This window comes from Poecilia mexicana, unplaced genomic scaffold, assembly GCF_051168715.1.
Source record: "Poecilia mexicana isolate PSO_F unplaced genomic scaffold, ASM5116871v1 scaffold_2, whole genome shotgun sequence".
Lineage (NCBI taxonomy): Eukaryota > Metazoa > Chordata > Actinopteri > Cyprinodontiformes > Poeciliidae > Poecilia > Poecilia mexicana.
In genome coordinates this window covers 307,820-326,059 of record NW_028263371.1, presented here as the reverse complement: position 1 = coordinate 326,059, position 18,240 = coordinate 307,820, and the positions used below count along the sequence as shown (strand labels likewise).

At 38.4% G+C, this 18,240-nt stretch overlaps 1 protein-coding gene across 2 annotated transcripts in view; it reads left to right on the top strand.

The window, feature by feature from the left end:
- Window positions 1-18,240, top strand: part of grin2ab (glutamate receptor, ionotropic, N-methyl D-aspartate 2A, b) — a 150,605-nt gene that overhangs the window by 43,270 nt on the left and 89,095 nt on the right. For both annotated transcript variants that reach the window (XM_088008485.1, XM_088008481.1), the window contains exon 4: window positions 546-704. In XM_088008485.1, coding sequence (XP_087864611.1) covers window positions 546-704 — 159 coding nt within the window. The remainder of the gene's footprint in view (window positions 1-545; window positions 705-18,240) is intronic.

Sequence of the window (18,240 nt, the reverse complement as noted above, 5' to 3'; positions counted from 1 at the left end):
AGGTCGCAGATACAAGTGGCTAAAATTAGTTTTCTCCTTAGTGTGTCTGGGCTCTCCCTTAGAGATAGGGTAAGAAGCTCAGAAATCCGTGAAAGACTCAGTGTAGAGCCACTTCTCCTTCACGTCGAGAGGAGCCAGTTGAGGTGGCTTGGGCATCTGGTTAGGATGCCTCCTGGACGCCTCCCTCGTGAGGTGTTCCGGACATGTCCCACCCAGAGGAGGCCCCGGATAAGACCCAGGACATGCTGGAAGGACGATGTTCCTCGGCTGGCCTGGGAACGCCTTGGGATTCCCCTGTAGGAGCTGGAATAAGTGGCTGGGGAGAGGGAAGTCTGGGCCTCAGTTCTTAGGCTGTTACCCCTGTGACCCGACCCAGGATAAGGAGAAGAAGATGGATGGATGGATGGATGGATGGATGGATGGATGGATGGATGGATGGATGGATGGATGGATGGATGGATGGATGGATGGAAGATATATTGTGCAGTCCTGGCATGTGTGTAAACTCCTTTGGTTGAAACTTGGGTTTATTCTCTCTGTCTCAGGTTTGTGGGCTTGTGTCTCGTGAAGGTCTCCATGGCCTTGTGTTTGCTGATGGCACCGATCAGGAGGCCATCGCCCAGATCCTAGACTTCCTGTCTGTTCAGACACAGCTTCCAGTTTTGGGTGTTCATGGAGGCGCCTCTATGATAATGGCTGATAAGGTGAGTCACCTACAAAAAAAATACCTTAACCCTTTTTGTGTTCAAAATGTTTGGCATTTGGAATAACACACATCAGTGATATGTCATTTGTGTATGACACATAGATAGATAGATAGATAGATAGATAGATAGATAGATAGATAGATAGATAGATAGATAGATAGATAGATAGATAGATAGATAGATAGATAGATAGATAGATAGATAGATAGATAGATAGATAAAAAACTTTATTAATCCCTTTGGGATTTACCCTCAGGAAAACTGTAGTTCCCGTCTCCTACAGAGCACCAACACATCAAACAATACATCAGTAATTGAATGAAAATGAAATTAAATGAAAGATGGTTTTTGTTTTGCATTGTGATGGTTTTTTTCAAACCAAAAATAGTTTTGTGACATGATCACCAAAACAGGAAATGAACACAGTACTTATAGTTTTTCCTTGGCTTTAGGAAGTTAATGGGTTGTAAAGTAAAGACCTGCTCATGGAATATGTCAGGTGAGTGTTTGGAAATGTATTGGGACCATAGACAAAGGATATGGGCACTTATAACCTCCTGGGTTTTTTTCTATCAAAGATGTTGCTAATTACTTTTCGTCTCTTATTTAGTGGAAATATTGATGTTAATGAGATTTTCTCCAAAATTACAAGCATTTTCAAGCTGTATAGTTCCACTATTGAAAGTGGGGAGCTAAAGTTCACAAATGACATTGAAATAAAACCCAGTCTAACATTTGGTTTGAGGTGACTCCTCTGGAACCTGTTGAAGGAAAAATATCCCAACTTCAGAAGATGTACTTTTAACTTAACAGTGCTCTTTGGATTCAGTCTGTATTCTCTCACATTTAGATCATCAAACCAAATTTTAGATCTACCATAACTGATTGACACCCACTGGTTCGCAACCAGCTTCTGACGATGAGCAATTTTTATACATTTGTGTCATGTGGTAGATCTCAGGCAGCTGGTGAGAAAATTTATCTTCTAGTCTCAAAAGGTTTGGCCTGGCTTAAAGAAGCAAACCACCTTCAGCTAATGGGTGAGCATAAAACACATTTCATGTCAAAACAGAGGGGTAGAGCAGCGAGTCAACAGTCAGACCATTAAGTGTCATTTGTGATGACTATTTGCTTGTTTTTTCTTGTATTTTTTATGTATCCCCCTGTGCCTCTTTTAATTGTCCCTTGGAGATAAATAACATTTTTTTAATTGAATTTAAAATTAATTGAATTAAAGGTCATCAGGAAAGAACAAATTATCTTTTACAGACAATTAGCTATAGCAACACTGTTTTCATGTTTTATCATTTTGATAAAAATCTTGAGACAAGACGTTTGACTGCAGATGGTATCTCAGCATTAAAATGTTCTTTTACTACACATGGCCTGTGTTGGGACTTTTCAGGGCCAAACCACATTTTTCTTGAGATAAAGTTTTATCTATGTTTTACCATCATGGAGAAAATGAGAACTGTTATGTTCAGAAAAATGCATGATCACTGGCTAATATAATGTATTATCCATTGAAGCCACTTATGTAAAGTTTTCTTTGTGAATAACTGTGCCGATGCCCATGTATCCATCAGAGTAACATTGCTGGTCAGAACTGGAGCAGGATGCACATAGAAAACATATGACTATGATGATACAGGTCTTATACAGGTACAAGCTTGGACACAATCAAAAAGGAAAAGATGAAACTGTCTTTTATTGCTTAACTCTTTTCAAATGTTCCTATGTTGAATAAGTAGCCAGATGGATGTGATGTTAATAAATGGATGCTGTAGATAACAAATCCACACACTGTAGTGTCTTTGTACAGTCAGGGGAAGATGTTTTATAAAACACACAGCATTCTCAAGTGTTTAACTTTTATTTTAGCAGACAATCATGCGTTGTTGTAAAAAAGCCTTTTATGTCTGGACTGAAGCTGAGCAAAGCAAGACTGAAGCAGGAGGTGGAAATAGCTGTATCATGTCATTACTTAGCAGGTCACCAGCTAGATTTTTTGTTTTCATAAAAGAAATAAAGATGTACTTTATTATTTGGGCTTTGTTTTGTTTTAGTCGATACTCAGCACAAAGTTACGGGTGGACATATCTCATATCTCTCTCTTATCTGAATTTTCCCCCTGGTACTGACTGTAGAGCTTTCTGACTGACAGACAAACTGAAGAAGCTTTGATAAAAACACAACTGGTTGTTTAGCTTTTAAATCTCTCAGGGCACAAAAGACAAAAGACAGGAACCAATAACTGCTGCAATACAGCAGTCTTTTGAAGTTGAAACTGACTGGGGATCAGGCACTGGTGTGTATGTGTGTGTATGTGTATCTGTGTGAGAAAAGATAAGAAGTAAAACAGAAAGTGGGGGAGAGAGGTGGGAGTGAGTTTGAAGGTTTGGGGACTGCAGTGGCAACTTGAAGGTCAGTGGCTTAAACTTCCTGCTGAGAACAATGACAGAAAAACTAAATAAAAGATGTCTGTCTTGTCTTTAATCTGTAATGTTAAGATGCCATTAAACAAGGTACTTAAGCCCCTACTGCTCTAATTGAACTGCTCAGTGGCCAAAAGTACAACCATATGGTCTTTTTTTGGCAGCTTGCAGTTGAGAAGCGCCACTGTTTGTGGCCGGTAACTAACCAGCCTGTAAAACTGTTCCTGTGGGCCTGTCCTAGAAATAAAATAATTGTTTTCTGTCTGGTTTAAAGTAAGGGCCAACTACCAGAGAGGTAAAAAATCACAGTGAGACAGTAAATCATTGAATAGACATTATAAGCTTTTCTCTTGGTTGCATAGGAGATTCATTTAAAGAGAAAAATGTGTGAGGGGTCAATGACCATCTGGTCTTTAACTGGATTTAAGTGGAAAATACATAGTGGTGTCATGGTTATGACCTACGGTAAGTTTAATTTAATTTAATTTTTTTAAGAAAGACATTATTACCTTTTTGAATACAGTAGTAGTTTATGTTTTTCTGTTCTCATACAGTAGTAAATGAAATCCCAGCAGCTTATTGTCTTCTGGATAAAGAAATCCTGGAATCTCCACTCCCAGTCATGTTTAGCTGTAACAAAGCTTTTTAAATGGAAAAAATTGTCTGATTTCTGATTGTGAATTTTTAATTAAGTTTAATACACCTTTAGTCAGAAACAGTTGGGGAAGTTTGCTTGAAAAATTGCTGAAGAAATGAATCATTATTCAGAGCTGTGGCCTTTATTCTTCTGCAGATTGTCTGATTAAAACATTGAATAGACTCATCAGATGTATTAACGTGTCACAGTCTTGGTGCCAAACACAAGCTCAGTTATGGAGGCCATGGATTTTCAGTGAGGTTGCCACATGTGTCGTGTTTGACACTCAAACTGTGATGGCGACAGCACCACAATGAACAATGTCTCAGCGCTTTTCAGCAGCTTTATTAGCTCCCTACTAATTTCACAGCATCAAACACATTTAGGCATTAGTGTTGTGAAAACTTACACAACATAACAGCCTTACACCAACAAACATAATCTGCTCTGAAGACAAAATGCCTCAATATATTATGTCTCGGCTGCATAAATGCTGCTTTATACCTGCTTTCTGCTCTGATAGATCAGTGGTACCAGGAGACAGAACTTGAATAATTCACTTTTATTATTGTGGACTAACAAAAAAACAAGGCATTGTTAGGAGCCTGACCAGCTCCACAGCCACATTCATTTAAGATTCTTTCAAATCAATTTTATACTTAAGCAGCATCAATCCATACTCTTCCCAAGGTACATTTAGCTTTTAAGCTGTGTTTAGTAATTTTCTAGACAGATTTCCTCACAAGGAGCACAATATCAAGTGATGCTGCCCAGAAAGAAGATTTACGATTCAGTTTAAGATTCAAGCAAGCGGCTCAGTGTTCTAAAATAATGGACATACAGCACACGGAGGCGGGCAGAACAAGTGTGAAATACTTGGTGTTAAAGCAGCGTTAAGCTGCCAAAATGTAAACTTAACTGTCATGATTATGACATATTTCAAGTAAAGGCTTTCTCCAGTTGTCATCTTTATCAGCTATTCAGCAAGCCTTAGACCCATCACTGTGAATCACATAAACAGAAACAGACACTGCTGGTTCCCCCTGAAAACTGATAAATACTGTGGAGACAGAACCTTACTCAAGAAAGCCTTTATTTAAAAAAAAAAAAAAAAAAGATTTCTACTAAAAGAAGTAAAATCCTTTAAAAATATATTTAGTTTAGTCTTAGTGTTTTTATGCAGAATTTGAACAAATTTAGTTAGAAATACATATCTATATTTTTTATTTGTCGTGTTATTGCAGTTTTACCCAGGGATAAACTACCTTACCTAACTTAACAATAACTTTGGTTATACTTTATTATGTTCATGCAAGGGGTGGGTGATGCAGCCAAAAAATTAATATATTCATGATATATTTTTAAAATACCTCGAACATGATGTCACATTCCTGCTCCACATTTTCTGCTTTTTCTTTTCTTCTCTTTTTGGAAGGTAATAAGCACTGTACTTTCAACTCTCACTTCCACTGATTTATTTAAATGTTTATGAGTTAGAAGACGTGACTAGCTGCAGCTAGCTAGCTTTCTCTCTATGTTTCTTAATCATATTGTTGCGCCTCTAGTCAACCGGATGCTGTCAAAATGCACAGGAAATATTTCTTTTGTTTCATAAAACTCTGGCCCTGAACCTTTTAACAACACTTAAATCAAACACAAATAACAGATACCTACCTGAAGGAAGGCAGTGATTTGCAGATATACAAGGAATTATGTTTCATGAAACAAACTGTGGTCTCAACACACCTCTGGAGACTTACCAGGACTGCTGTCTTCATTTCCACATGGTCATCATCAGGGAGCTTTCACTCTTTGGTCTGACTTCTTGTAGTGTCTACCTTTCACTCTCTTCCAGTGAAACTTTGTTTTCACTGTAAAAGAGCACATTGTTATGCATTTTAGTGCATAACAGTGAATAATTGTATACAGAGGGCTGGATGATGTGCTCTTACATTCGCTTCAGGGAATGTGGTATGGGCAAGAAAAATAAGCACGTGGAAACCCGAGAGATGAGCTAGATTAGCTGGGAATTCTGTTCTTACATTGCCAAGAGACCACTCTGGGAACTAAGACATGTTGTTGGCTTTGCCCCATCCCCATATGCGCTTGCTCTTCCTCCGCCAGCACTCTTATTCTATTCTCTTTACTTCCCAGTTCTTAGTGTGTGTGTTGGGGTGGAGTGGGGGGGTGGGCAGGGGGAGGGGTAGGAGGTCACAGTATGTAGCATAAGAACACTAACATGCTGAAATGGAGGGTTGTTAATTAAACATGAATGTTCTTTCTGCTTTGCTCTACCTCCATGGCAGGATGCTACTCTCAGTGTCTGTGTGTGTGTGTGTGTGTGTGTGTGTGTGTGTGTGTGTGTGTGTGTGTGTGTGTGTGTGTGTGTGTGTGTGTGTGTGTGTGTATGTGTATGTGTGTGTATGTAGGGGTGTGTGTGGTTTGGAGAGGCTGTGTGTCCCAGCTCGGGATGTCCCATATTGGTAGGGCCATTTGCCTAGGTTTTCTGCTGAACTACTTTAATATTTTACACCTGCTCCCCTCACCTGCTGTCACTAGCAGAAGACACACTGCTGCATCATTCACTCCCAAACTCCTTTAATGCTTTCACCTCTAATTTATTCTCCTCTGCTACCTTTTATGTCTTCCTCTTCTCTCTGTCTCTATCTCTCTGTCTTTCTGTCTGTCTCTCTCTCACTCTCCCTTTGTCTCTCTGCCTCTCTCCGTGTATTGTCTTTTAATTGTCTTAACCTCCTGGCTTATTTTATCTGTGGCTGTTATTCTCAGGTAGTTAGGATACAAAAAGATCTGCAAGTCACAGTTTTAGAAAATCTCCCTAGCCATCAAATCTTATGAAGTGAGATCGAATGAAGTTTCTCTTAACTTGGTTTATGAGAAAAATACAGTTAGTAGCTGGGATGATACAGTTAGTGTAGTGACAATAAAGAACAGACTCCAGCCCTCAGTTCTGATACTGGCTGTCATTCTCTAGCTGCATTTTCATCACAGGTCTTGAGATCGAACTCCTTCTAGCTCAGCTGAGGAGCAGAGCAAACGGAACTGGTGGCATGTCTGAGATAATTCTGTTTTTCTATGCAGAAGCTACAGCTGCTATGGCCTAACAAAAAAAAAAGTCTTACCATTTGCATTTTAAAAGATGTATTTCCACAGAGAAATGTGCTAAATTTGCAAAGGTCCTCAACAACACAATAAAAATTCTGTCTTTTACTAAGAAATGACTGAACCTCCATATTCACAGCTAACATCTGGAAGGACAAACACAGCCTGGTTTCTCTGCAGAGCAGCAGCTGTTAACAGTTGCTGTTGAGTATTTATTTCTTCTCATTCAAACACTGTTGTCCAACAATCTGAGCCCTGCTTTGATTAAATGTCTAGAAAATATACTTTCTTACACCCAGCTCCTGCTGTGTGTATTACAGGCTGTGTATGGCTACATATATTCACACTGAAAAGCTTTCCATCTGCACTGGAGGGAACATCTGGTCTTAGTGTTAAAAACTAAGGGGTGCCTTACTCGTTAGAAAGCATCACTTACAACACCCTTCAAAGTTAATGGGGTACCTGATAAAAATATGACCAAAGCCTTTAATACATTCAACTTTTAGAACAATAGCAAGAAGTTACATTTTTGGTAACACTATATTTGAAGGGGTGTGCATAAGGCTGACATAAACATGACATAACACCTGTCATGAACATGAAGGATTGTCCATAAATGTTTATGACTGTTGTCATTCTGTAAATAATGACACCTTTTAAAAAAGGTTTTATTGTCTCTAGTGGCCTTTATTTGATAGTGAATTGTTAGAAAAAAAGGTAGTGACAGAAGGGGGAAGACATATGGCAAAGGTCACCAGGATGGGAATTGAACCTATGACGGCTGAGTCGAGGACTAAGGCCTCCATATTTGGACTATGCTTAACCCCTGCGCCACCACAGCACCCCATAGTCACACTTTTAAAGCAAAGTTTCACTAAAAGTCTATTAAAAGTGCCTACTTTGCATTATTTGGTAAATAATAAAACTTCTAATGCTAATTTTCATTAAGAGTAAAAGTGTCAACTTTGCATTAATATTGTCATTATTTACCGAATAGCACTTCATGACAATACTCATAAACATTTATGAAGACTCCTTCATGTTCATGACAAGTGTTATGTCATGTTTACGGTGGTGTCATGTCAGTCCTATGCACACCGCTTCAAATAAAATGTTACCAAATTTTCTATAAGAAAAAAAAACAGGTAAAGTGCATGTTAAAGGTATTCACCCCCTAATTTTTTTATTATATTTATTTTACAAATCAAACAAGATAAAAACAAACAAAAAGTGTAACAAAAAAGTAACTACGTAAATATTCACTCATTTTAAAGTAACTGACCTAATTCAACAGAGGTCCAGCCAGATGGTGCTAGTTGTCTCACAATTAGAGGAATGGTGGTCCGTCCAGCACCAGCACTGATGGGGCTGGAGGCGTTAGTCCTGTAACCAGTGGGTTGCTGGTTTGTCTTAGTTGTTGTACCTTCGGGCAAGGTACTTTATCCTAAGTTGATCAAAGTTTCAATGAACATTATTTTATTTTCAATGGCATTCATTTTCCCTGGTCTAAACATATTTTGTGACAAAGGATGACCATTTCTCCTAGCTGTTCTTCAAAATGGGAAAGACAAGACATTCAAATGAGGCTGATATTTCGTTTATTTCCAGTTGGAAAACATCTGCAAGAAAGTCATAATTTTTCTAATTTGCCCATGTCTTTGGTAAGAACCATTATTAAAAGAATAAAATGACTTCAGCTTTGACAAGAAAGGCTAGATGACAACCCATTTTTATCTTGCAAATAGTTACAGAAATGTCTAAAGTTCACTGTTAGAGAATGCCAATTAAAAGTTGGGTCACCAAATCTCCTAAATTTTATTGAATGGCAGAGTGTCATGTGTGTACTTAATCTTCAGAAAGTGAAAAGACCTATGCCTTGGAGACCAGGAGCAGAAAATGTAATTCATCATGATGCCAGAAACATAAAATGTATTAGAAACTATGAATCTAGAATCCACTGGCTCAAGTTTAATTAGAGATAGATCTTCTTGACAAGTGTGAATATGCAGGGGAAGCAGAAGACAAGATTAACCATAACAAACTGGCTAACATATGAAAGATTAAAGGCAGCAGTAAACCTAATCCAACATGGCCTCTCAAAGCACAGCCATAAAAAAACAAACACAAACAAAACAGTGATGCAGAAATAACAAAAAGAAAAAAATTCATAAACATCTTGCTGTATTTGCCATTGTCTGTGTCTGGAAAGCATGAGTCCCTGCTGACAGCAGTGCAATTTTGATGAAAACATTTTTGGTTAAAAATAACTTATTCTATGAGATGCATCAGTACATACCAGAAATATTCAGCAATAATGACACAGAGAGGTCTTAAAATACCAGACACTTGCTTTTTTATACCAGTTTTGTTTAGAAAATGTACCAGAAATGTTTAGAAAAAGTATTCAGTCTCTAGTCCCTGGGACTGTTTTTACCCTTTTATTGCTTTTATATAACAATCATGATAAACAAAAGGTGTTTTTTGACTCCCCCTCCCCTTACTAAAAACTACAAAAAGCCCATTTCTTATTTGTTCAAAATAACCCTAGTTGAATGAACGCATTAAACATAAAATAGGTGATTACATAAATATTCACCCCCTTCAAGTCAGTATTTAGCAGATGCACATTTGGCTGCAGTCACAGTACAGAGTCTGTGTGGACAGGTTCCAGTCAGACTTGTACATCTGAACAGCTCAGTGTTAAGTAATGAGTTCTCAGTTCTTCCTTTCAAAACTATTTAAGCTGTGTGAGGTTGTGTAGGAATCGGCAATGAGTGGTCCTGTTCAAGTCCTGCCACAAACTGTATCCAGTTGAGATCTGGGCTTTGACTGGGCCATCCAGAACATCCGGCTTATTGTCTTCAATCCTTTTGTGTAGCTGCGGCTCCAGGTCAAAGTCTTTCTTGAAAATAAATGTTTTCAGAAGAAATACTTCTCTTGCAGATGGAAACAAATTGTCCTCCAGGAGTTCCCTTTATGTTGCTGCATTCATTTGACCTTCTAACTTGACAAGCCTTCCAAGGCTTGTCCATAATGCTGCCATCACATGGCTTCACAGTGGGGATGGTGTGTTTGTGATGGTGTGTTACTTTACTCGAGTAGCAACATGACTTCCTTCACCACAGGCTTCCTCAAGAACAAAAATAATGTTTCTTCTTAAGTTTGTAACTAGTATAAGATGTGCAGCCTCACTACTTATGTTGTTTTTGTTTTTGTGAAGTTATTTTGACCTGCCTTTCAGGCAGACTTCATCATCAACTTTCAGCATGGACTGCTTTTTCTTAAAGGAACATTATCACAGCTCTTTAGTTCAGCATGTGATAAAGTTTCAGATCCATGCTTCTTAAACAAACTTTCATCAAACTGCACCATTATTTAAAGAAACATTCATTAACGATCTGTCTGAAAGGAAACCACCTGAAATGTATTATCTGACTTACTTAAATGTGTGACAATTGCATATTCTGGCTAAGTATCCTTCAGATGTCTCTTTAAATAATTTGCAATCATCTGTGCTCTGTTTTTATTAAAGCATGAAGCTAAAGCTGCAACATCAATAATCACTGTGGAAAGAATCAACACTCCTGCACACATTGCTGAATCTAGCAGTAGGAATCTGTATATACATTCATATTATTTTCTGTAAACTGCTGAATAAATTCCTCAAAACATTTAAACTGTTGTATAAGTTGCAGCTATCTGCTTTTCTCAGAGAAACTCCATCTTACAGTAAAGCAGTGTTTGTCAATTCCAGTCCTCCGGCCCCCTGTTCTGCATGTTTTACAGGTACCTCTGTCTCAGAACAACTCCTCCAAATTACTGCATTACCTCTTCTGTAGCCATCAAATACCTTGGATGCCTGTTAAATCACCCACAGATTCAATTCAGGTGTGTGGCAGAAGGGAAACACCTAATAAATGCGGCAGCAGAGCTTGAGGACCGGAATTAAGAAACACTGCCGTAAAGAAAGGGCCTCACTAAATGCCAACATTGATTAGCATTATAAGCATTTCACTCTTCGCCCGTAAGGCCAATTCAGTGAGCCACAGGTGTCTTCTAATCCTTTATCCTATAGAAACCATATTTTGCTTACCTGACAGAACTGCAATGGCTTGCTTTGCATCTCTATGTACCCACCAAGGAATCGGACTTTATTGGCTGGTTAGAAGTAGCTCGATTAAGGACAACCATTGTCTGTTATTTCCTACAATTACAACTACTTGTTTCAGTTTGGGAAACACAGCCAAAGTACAGCATTAGAGCACTGAGTGATGTTCTGCTGAAAGTCCTCGTCTCAGCATAAGTTCATTTGCACAAACATTTCAACATGGTGGAAGCTTTTCCATGCAGCAACCAGTTTTATTTCCAGCAGAATACAAAGTACGTGGAGTGTTTTATTTTAGAAAAATAAAATCTTGCAATGAAGGTTTTGTCACTTCTAATTATTTTCGATTTTTGTACAAAGTTTTAAACTTCCCTTAATTAATTTGTGCTTTGCTTTTAAGGAGCCAGACTTTATCAGCAAAGCAGTTGTGTTGCTTATTGCCAGTAGAGCCTGTTGCTCACTGGTTCTACAAAATAACTGGATTGACTTTCCATAGCCAAAGAACCAGCTCAGCCTCTCATCATTGTGTTCCCATAAACAGCTAAGTTAGTAAACATTTCATTTTTCAAAACAATTGATTTAATATTTTGTGAGCACTGCAAAAGAATTTACAGAAATCACAAAATTCCTTGAAACAGACTCCCTCAAACCTTAAGATTAATTTACTAACGCTGAACTATCAGAATTTATGAAGTCTTCTCCATCCTGACTGGTGATCTCTGTTCAGTACCTGAAAAAATAAGAGTTACACAGCATTTCCAGGGTTTACAAAAGAGATATTAAAGGACTGAAAATGTTTAAGAGTTAACTGAGAACAGGTGTTTCCGTGGAAGATCTAGCTTAGCAATTGAACCAGTTCTGGAAAAAACATAGTAATATTTTGGAATGGTCTTAAATAATTGGTACAGCATTTATGAAAGTCGTTCAAAATTCTTCCTTGGCCTTTTTTCATTTTCTTTTTCTTTTTCGACCTGTCATTGAACTGCGCAGAAGAACCGTTTGTCCAGCAGATCAACAGTTCTGAAAGTCATGTCTGGGAAAAATATCCTTGTGACATCTGTAACTTTAATGTTTCATATAGGCATTACAATATAAATAACCGTTAGAATAATTTTCTCTACCACTTTTTGTAAATAGGCTATGATCTCAACATTTCTCTTTTTTTCAAACAAGACCATATTGTGGTGAAATTTCTGCGTAACGTTGGCCTGGTGTCATATGAAAGCAGACCACCGTTATCTGGACCGCTGAAGGAAAACTCCTTCCAGTAGCAGCTGCTGTCCAGCAGCTTGGTCTTCATGGTCCTGCCTGGCGATGCTGCTGTGCAGCCCCAACAGCCTAAGCTGCTTTAACACTGCAGCAATCACTCCAGCTCATCCCAGCCAACTCTTATTCTTACAACCAGTGGTGTTCGTGAGGGAAAGAAAAGAAGTTGGCCCTTTTTTACTCTTGGGTACAAATTGCCCTTTTCCAATACCAATAAGAAAAAGTTATGGTTTTCTCGCCACCCCTCTCACAGAGCATGACCTCCTCTGGCTAGAGAGTCAAGCTAAAGTTAAGACTTTTATTTATATTCAGCCATATTCCTGAAAACTAGCTGAGCAAGGCACAATGTATTGTCTGTCTGGGATTAATCCAAGGCGTCATCTGTGACTTTTGAGAGAAGTGATTTGACTCAACAAAATACAGACATCAACTTGGGTTCCCTGAACTCAACGGAGTTCAGGGTAAGTAAATGAATGCTATCTTAAAATAAATAAATAAATAAATAAATAAAAGAAATCATCTTCCAGAAGTCAGAATAAGTCACCAGTTTAAAATGTGTTTGCTACATCTGGTTCCAGTGATAACAGGAAAATAATGCTTCCTTCCTTTGAGTGACATTATGTGTGATGTTGCGAAAAAAATTATTCTGCGGCTAAACTGTTTTTTTACAACAAAACATACTCAACATGACTCAGCATTGCATTACTCAGAGATAGGCTGAATGCTGTAGCTTTTCCGTTGTTTCGTTTTACCTGCAGGCCACTGATAAATTCATCTATAGGAATGAAGCGGTCGAGGTATGACTGCGTTAGTCAAGTTGGTGAAATAAATCTAAAAACTCATATTTTTTAAATTTGACAAGGAGAAGCTCAGACTTAAAATAAATCGAATGAAAACTTAGTTTCTTACTAAAATTCTTTTAATTCTTTAACTTTTTAACCTTTTGTCATTTAACAGTTACAATAATCCGTGCATTTTATTGGGATTTTATGTGACAGACAAACCATAGTTATAAAGTTGAAGGAAAAGGTTCCTTGGTTTCTGACATTTTTCATTAAAATATCTGAAGAATGTCACATGAAACTCCATTAGACCCTCCTGAGTAAATGCTTTGCAGAACTACCTTTTGCTGCATTAATAACTGAATGTTAGTGTGGCTTTTAGGGTATCTGTGTCATGGTCTGTGTTTCTGTGTATTAATTGTAGGGATTTTCTGTGTTCAGTTTCTGTTCCTGAGAGTCTCTGTATCTGCGTCTTCCCCTGTTGATTAATCCCAGCTGTGTCTCATTCCTTGATTACCCTCCCAGTGTATTTAAACCCACCCGTTATCTTTGTCTCTTGTTGGATCCTTGTCAGATGTCAGAAGTTTGTTAGATGCTTGTTGTGTGTTCGTTGTGTACGTCACGTCATTGTTCGTCTGCCTGCATGCCCTCACAGTTGAACTTTATAGGTTTAGCTTGCTTCCCCAGTCCTTAGCTTCTCAGTTGCTACCGGTCTTAGCTGTGTGCTAAATCTCTGCTGTGCCGCCTGTGTATGGACTGTGTTTGAGCTCTTATCATTAAATTCATAATTTCTTCACTACCTGGGTTCCTGCGTTTACTCTCACCATCTCTCAAAACAACCCAACCATGACAATCTGTGCATATCTTTATGCACATCTAGAGATTTGTTTTCTTTGCCCATTCTTTTTTTATGAGACTTAAAGGTGTCAGATTGGATAGTTTCTGTGAATCATAGTTTTGATTGTCAGTTGCATTTAAATCTGGACTTTGACCAGGCAGACACTTGAGTATGTTCTGAAAAAACTTAATTGTTGTTTTGGTTTCATGCTTAGTGAGTGTCCTGCTGGAAGGTAGTGGATGTTTCACAGTGAGGTTGGGTATCCAGCGTTAGTTTTATTCCAGTCAAAATTCAGTTTTTGACTCTTCTAACCATATTAGTACCTTGGATCTCTCCAACTCAACTCCTCTGACTGTACCACGGGCCCTTTGGTCACTTCTCTGATTATTGCTCTTCATTTTGGTGCACGGCCACTGCAGGTTTGATGTTTTGATCGTTCTTTGCATTTCCAGATGATGGACGTTGGGGCCATTTTTGCTTCTACTTCATCTACTCCCTCTTGGTCCCACACTCTTATCCTTTAGGGATATTTCCTATCATTGGTATAGTGACGCTATCCAGCTGTTAATTTCTTTCCTTGTAAATAAATTCTTGAAACTGCATATGTTACAAAAATACCTTAATACAATCAAAATTTGTATGGCCAGCAGTTTTCTTCTATTAAGTGAAGAACAAACTAAAGCACTTATTTTTGCACCAGAAATGATAGCCATACAGAAAGAATATCTGAAAAAATTGTTGGTTGATTATCAGGTGCATTTCAAGATCCTTGTTTCGACCTGCAGATCTCTATGTGGGCAGACACTGACGTCTTCGTCCCCACGCCTCCATTAGGGTCCTGTGATCAAACCAAATGAAAGACAGAAAACGGAAGGAGATAGAGCTTTCTCTTCTGTAGCTCCAGGATAGTGGTGATGATATGGTTATCATAAAGAGGAAGGAGTGGTGCTTATTAATAAAATCACAATACGATCATAAAAACCTACTGCAAAACTTTACTCCAACTATTAAATTTCCCTTACCAAGGCCACAGACATAATCTGTGTGGGGGGATTGTTTATGTTTGGTCTATTGACCCACTGACAGTGTGTTCAAATTACAAAAGTCTTTTCTGGAAAATCTTGTCTGCAGAGTAAATTCCCTCATGTAACCATTTGTGTCTTTATTCGTCTTCTCTGCCCATGCTGGCGCTGAGTCTCAGTTGTTTGCTCACTAAAAATGACTGCTGGAGATATCAATATCTGCTCGGCAGAGCTGCTGCAGCGGTTTAGTATACACAGTGTTGATGTCCCCTGTTGGCTGCCTGTGCTGTATGACTGAACAGCAGGATGCTGCTTTCATTTAACAGTGTCACATACATTAAGAGAATTACTTTGACTACACCTACTGTCCACCAATGTTTCTGCAGGACTTTTCTGTAAAGGTGTGTGTACATAATACTTCACAAATCCTTCCAGTATGTCAGCACTCATCTCTGCTCAGCCTCCAACATGCCACAGTGCAGTAGTCATCCCACAGAAGTTAGCCTCCTTCAGAGCATTGATATATTTCCTCATCCTCTCCCCTGCATCACTGTCTCCTGACCTCCTATTTCACAGCAACCCTCTGTGTTTTTTACTTGCTCCCTTTCATTTTGTCATATCTCAGCAGCCTTATCCCAGTTCCCCTTTCTCTTGTCATTGCTTCTGCTCTCCTCCTTCTCTCACGCCCCAGTTGGGGAGGACAATGCCATGGCAATGGCAGGGTTGTGGTGTGGTGTATTTGTCTGTGTGATGTCACACTACAGCAGCTCAATAGTCGCTCTGTCTTTTTTCTTTTTAATCCCTTTGCTCATGGACCACTCTGCTATTTTAAGATTCTATAAACCTTTTCAAAGAAGCTTCAAGGGAAAAGCTTGTCCATGCACCCTGTACCACACATGTGTCTTTTTGTGTGAACAATTCAATGTGTAGCAAAGGGAGTATTTCTATGTATTTGCTCATGTGTCATATCAACTCATCCCAGAATTTTTGGTCCAGTATTTTATAATTACTCCAAATCTGTTAAAGTCTTAGGTTGTTTTGTAGATTGACTTGGTTGTAGTCTCATTATTATTTTGTTAGTTTTTTACTTTGGTTAGATTAGTCTTTTTTCTGTTCAGTCTTTTCTTAGTTATTCTAGTTTGTTCCTTTTCTTGCGTCTAGTTATTCCTATTTACTCTAGTTTATTTATGTTTAATTTGCTTCACTGTTGGATTAATTTCCTAGTTCCCGGTGTTCTCTCCCCTTCTCCCTGTGCCACTTTATCTTTCTTCCTCTCCTTTATATATATATATATATATATATATATATATATATATATATATATATATATATATATATATATATATATATATGTATGTATGTATGTATGTATGTGTGTGTATTCTTTTCACGGAGTTGCCTGTTGTAGACGAATCATAGATCAGCTGTTTGCCCACCTAGAACCTTAGCTTGCAACATGATTGCTTAAGAGAACACAATAGTTACAGTCCTCAGTGCGGAGTCGATTGACGCTGATGAACAGGGGGTGATAGTGTTTGTATGGGGTAGGCTCTTTTCTGGCAGGTTGTGAACAGTTCCTGGAATAAAGGTGGCCATGGTGAAGCTGCAGTTGTCTCCATCATCCTTTCATGTCGATGTTTTTACAGTGGTCTCATTTTCTTACCTGGCAAAAACCTGTCATCCTAACAGGGATGTGCAAACCTTTTATAGCCACTGTATTTGCTGTTTCTGTCTGAGGTTTGCCTTTTCCCTGAGTGAAATGATGGTAAGAACCTCAAAGTCGAACTGAATATTTAAGATCATTTCTGATGTCATGTTAATAAAACAGTCAAGATCTCTAGACAGTAAGAGGACAATAAACCTGCCGGTAAATCTGGCTCATTATTACTGCAACCTAATAATATCTGAAGTCCTGAACTGTTTGATCCTGCTCCTTTCATCATATTTTTAACAATGCACAGAGGAACAATTCTCTCCTGCTCAGTGGCACTTTGTCTAGCATTTCTGAGTCGCCATGGCACCTTTCCCAACTTAAAAAACATGAGGTGAGACTGCCTCTGCACCTCCACCTGAATTCCATGAGGGGAGATGTGTGAAAAAGGAGAAATTGCTGAACACAGTCAAGGTCATGACAGAAATACAGTTTTCTGACCTCAATAAAAACTACTCAGTGCAACAAATACATTAAACATGTTAACAGCTTAGTGCTCTTCAGACATAACGAACACCCTATAAAGTATTTAGTTGCTGCTGATGTATGCAAAAGACAATTTAAAGTTGTCAACTGTTTTTAAAGCTATTTTTAATATAATTGCAGTAATATATATCCTGACTTTGCCTAATTTGTGTGTGTGTGTGTGTGTGTGTGTGTGTGTGGGTGTGTGTGTGTGTGTGTGTGTGTGTGTGTGTGTGTGTGTGTGTGTGTGTGTGTGTGTGTAGCTTACTCACTACTCTCCCATTTACCAAAATGGAATGTTGGAAATTCATCTTAAAAACCAGCAGGGATTGCTGAACGTATATTATGATCTAATTTTAAGCATTATTTCTAACAGAGTGTTCCATTGTCTGTAGTTTCATACAAAATGATTGTGTTCTGCGTTTTTCATGCATCGCCTTGGAGCATGGCTGGGGGCAGTAGCTGTTTAGTAGAGAACTCCTAACTTAATGTAACTGCTGATATTTAGTACATTTGGTCTTAAGGCACAGTGCCAGAACACCAGCTGCAGGTATTTGTCTCCAAGATCTTAATAAAATTACACCTCAAACCTATTGTACCAATACTTTGAGGTTTCAATACTGCTGGTTCTTTAGAACAGTGTTTCCCAACCCTGGTCCTCAAGGCACACTGACCTGTATGTTTTAGATGTTCCCCTGTTTCAGCACACCCCATTCAGATGATTGCAATTCAGCAGAACGCTGTTAATCAGCCGTCAATTGAAATCATGTGTGCTGAAGCAGGGGAACATCTAAAACATGCAGGTCAGTGTGCCTTGAGGACCAGGGTTAGGAAACACTGCTTTAGAACACTGAATTTACATTTTAATGGTAATATGTTCCCTCAGGCTTACATGAATAGATAATTGGTCTGTGAAGCTGTCAAATTGTTTCTTATCTTGCAGTACATGATGGTTTTTTTTTTTTACATGAACTGAAATGTGATTAAAATTAACACAATTTTGTAAAACCATGTGACAGTTCATGTCACATGAATATTGTTTATTTTGTGCTCCTCTTCCACACATGATGTACATGAATGATATGTGTATAATGGGCGAATGGTGTCAGTTTTATTCTGTGCTTTTATGAGGGGTTACTACAAAGCCAGTGA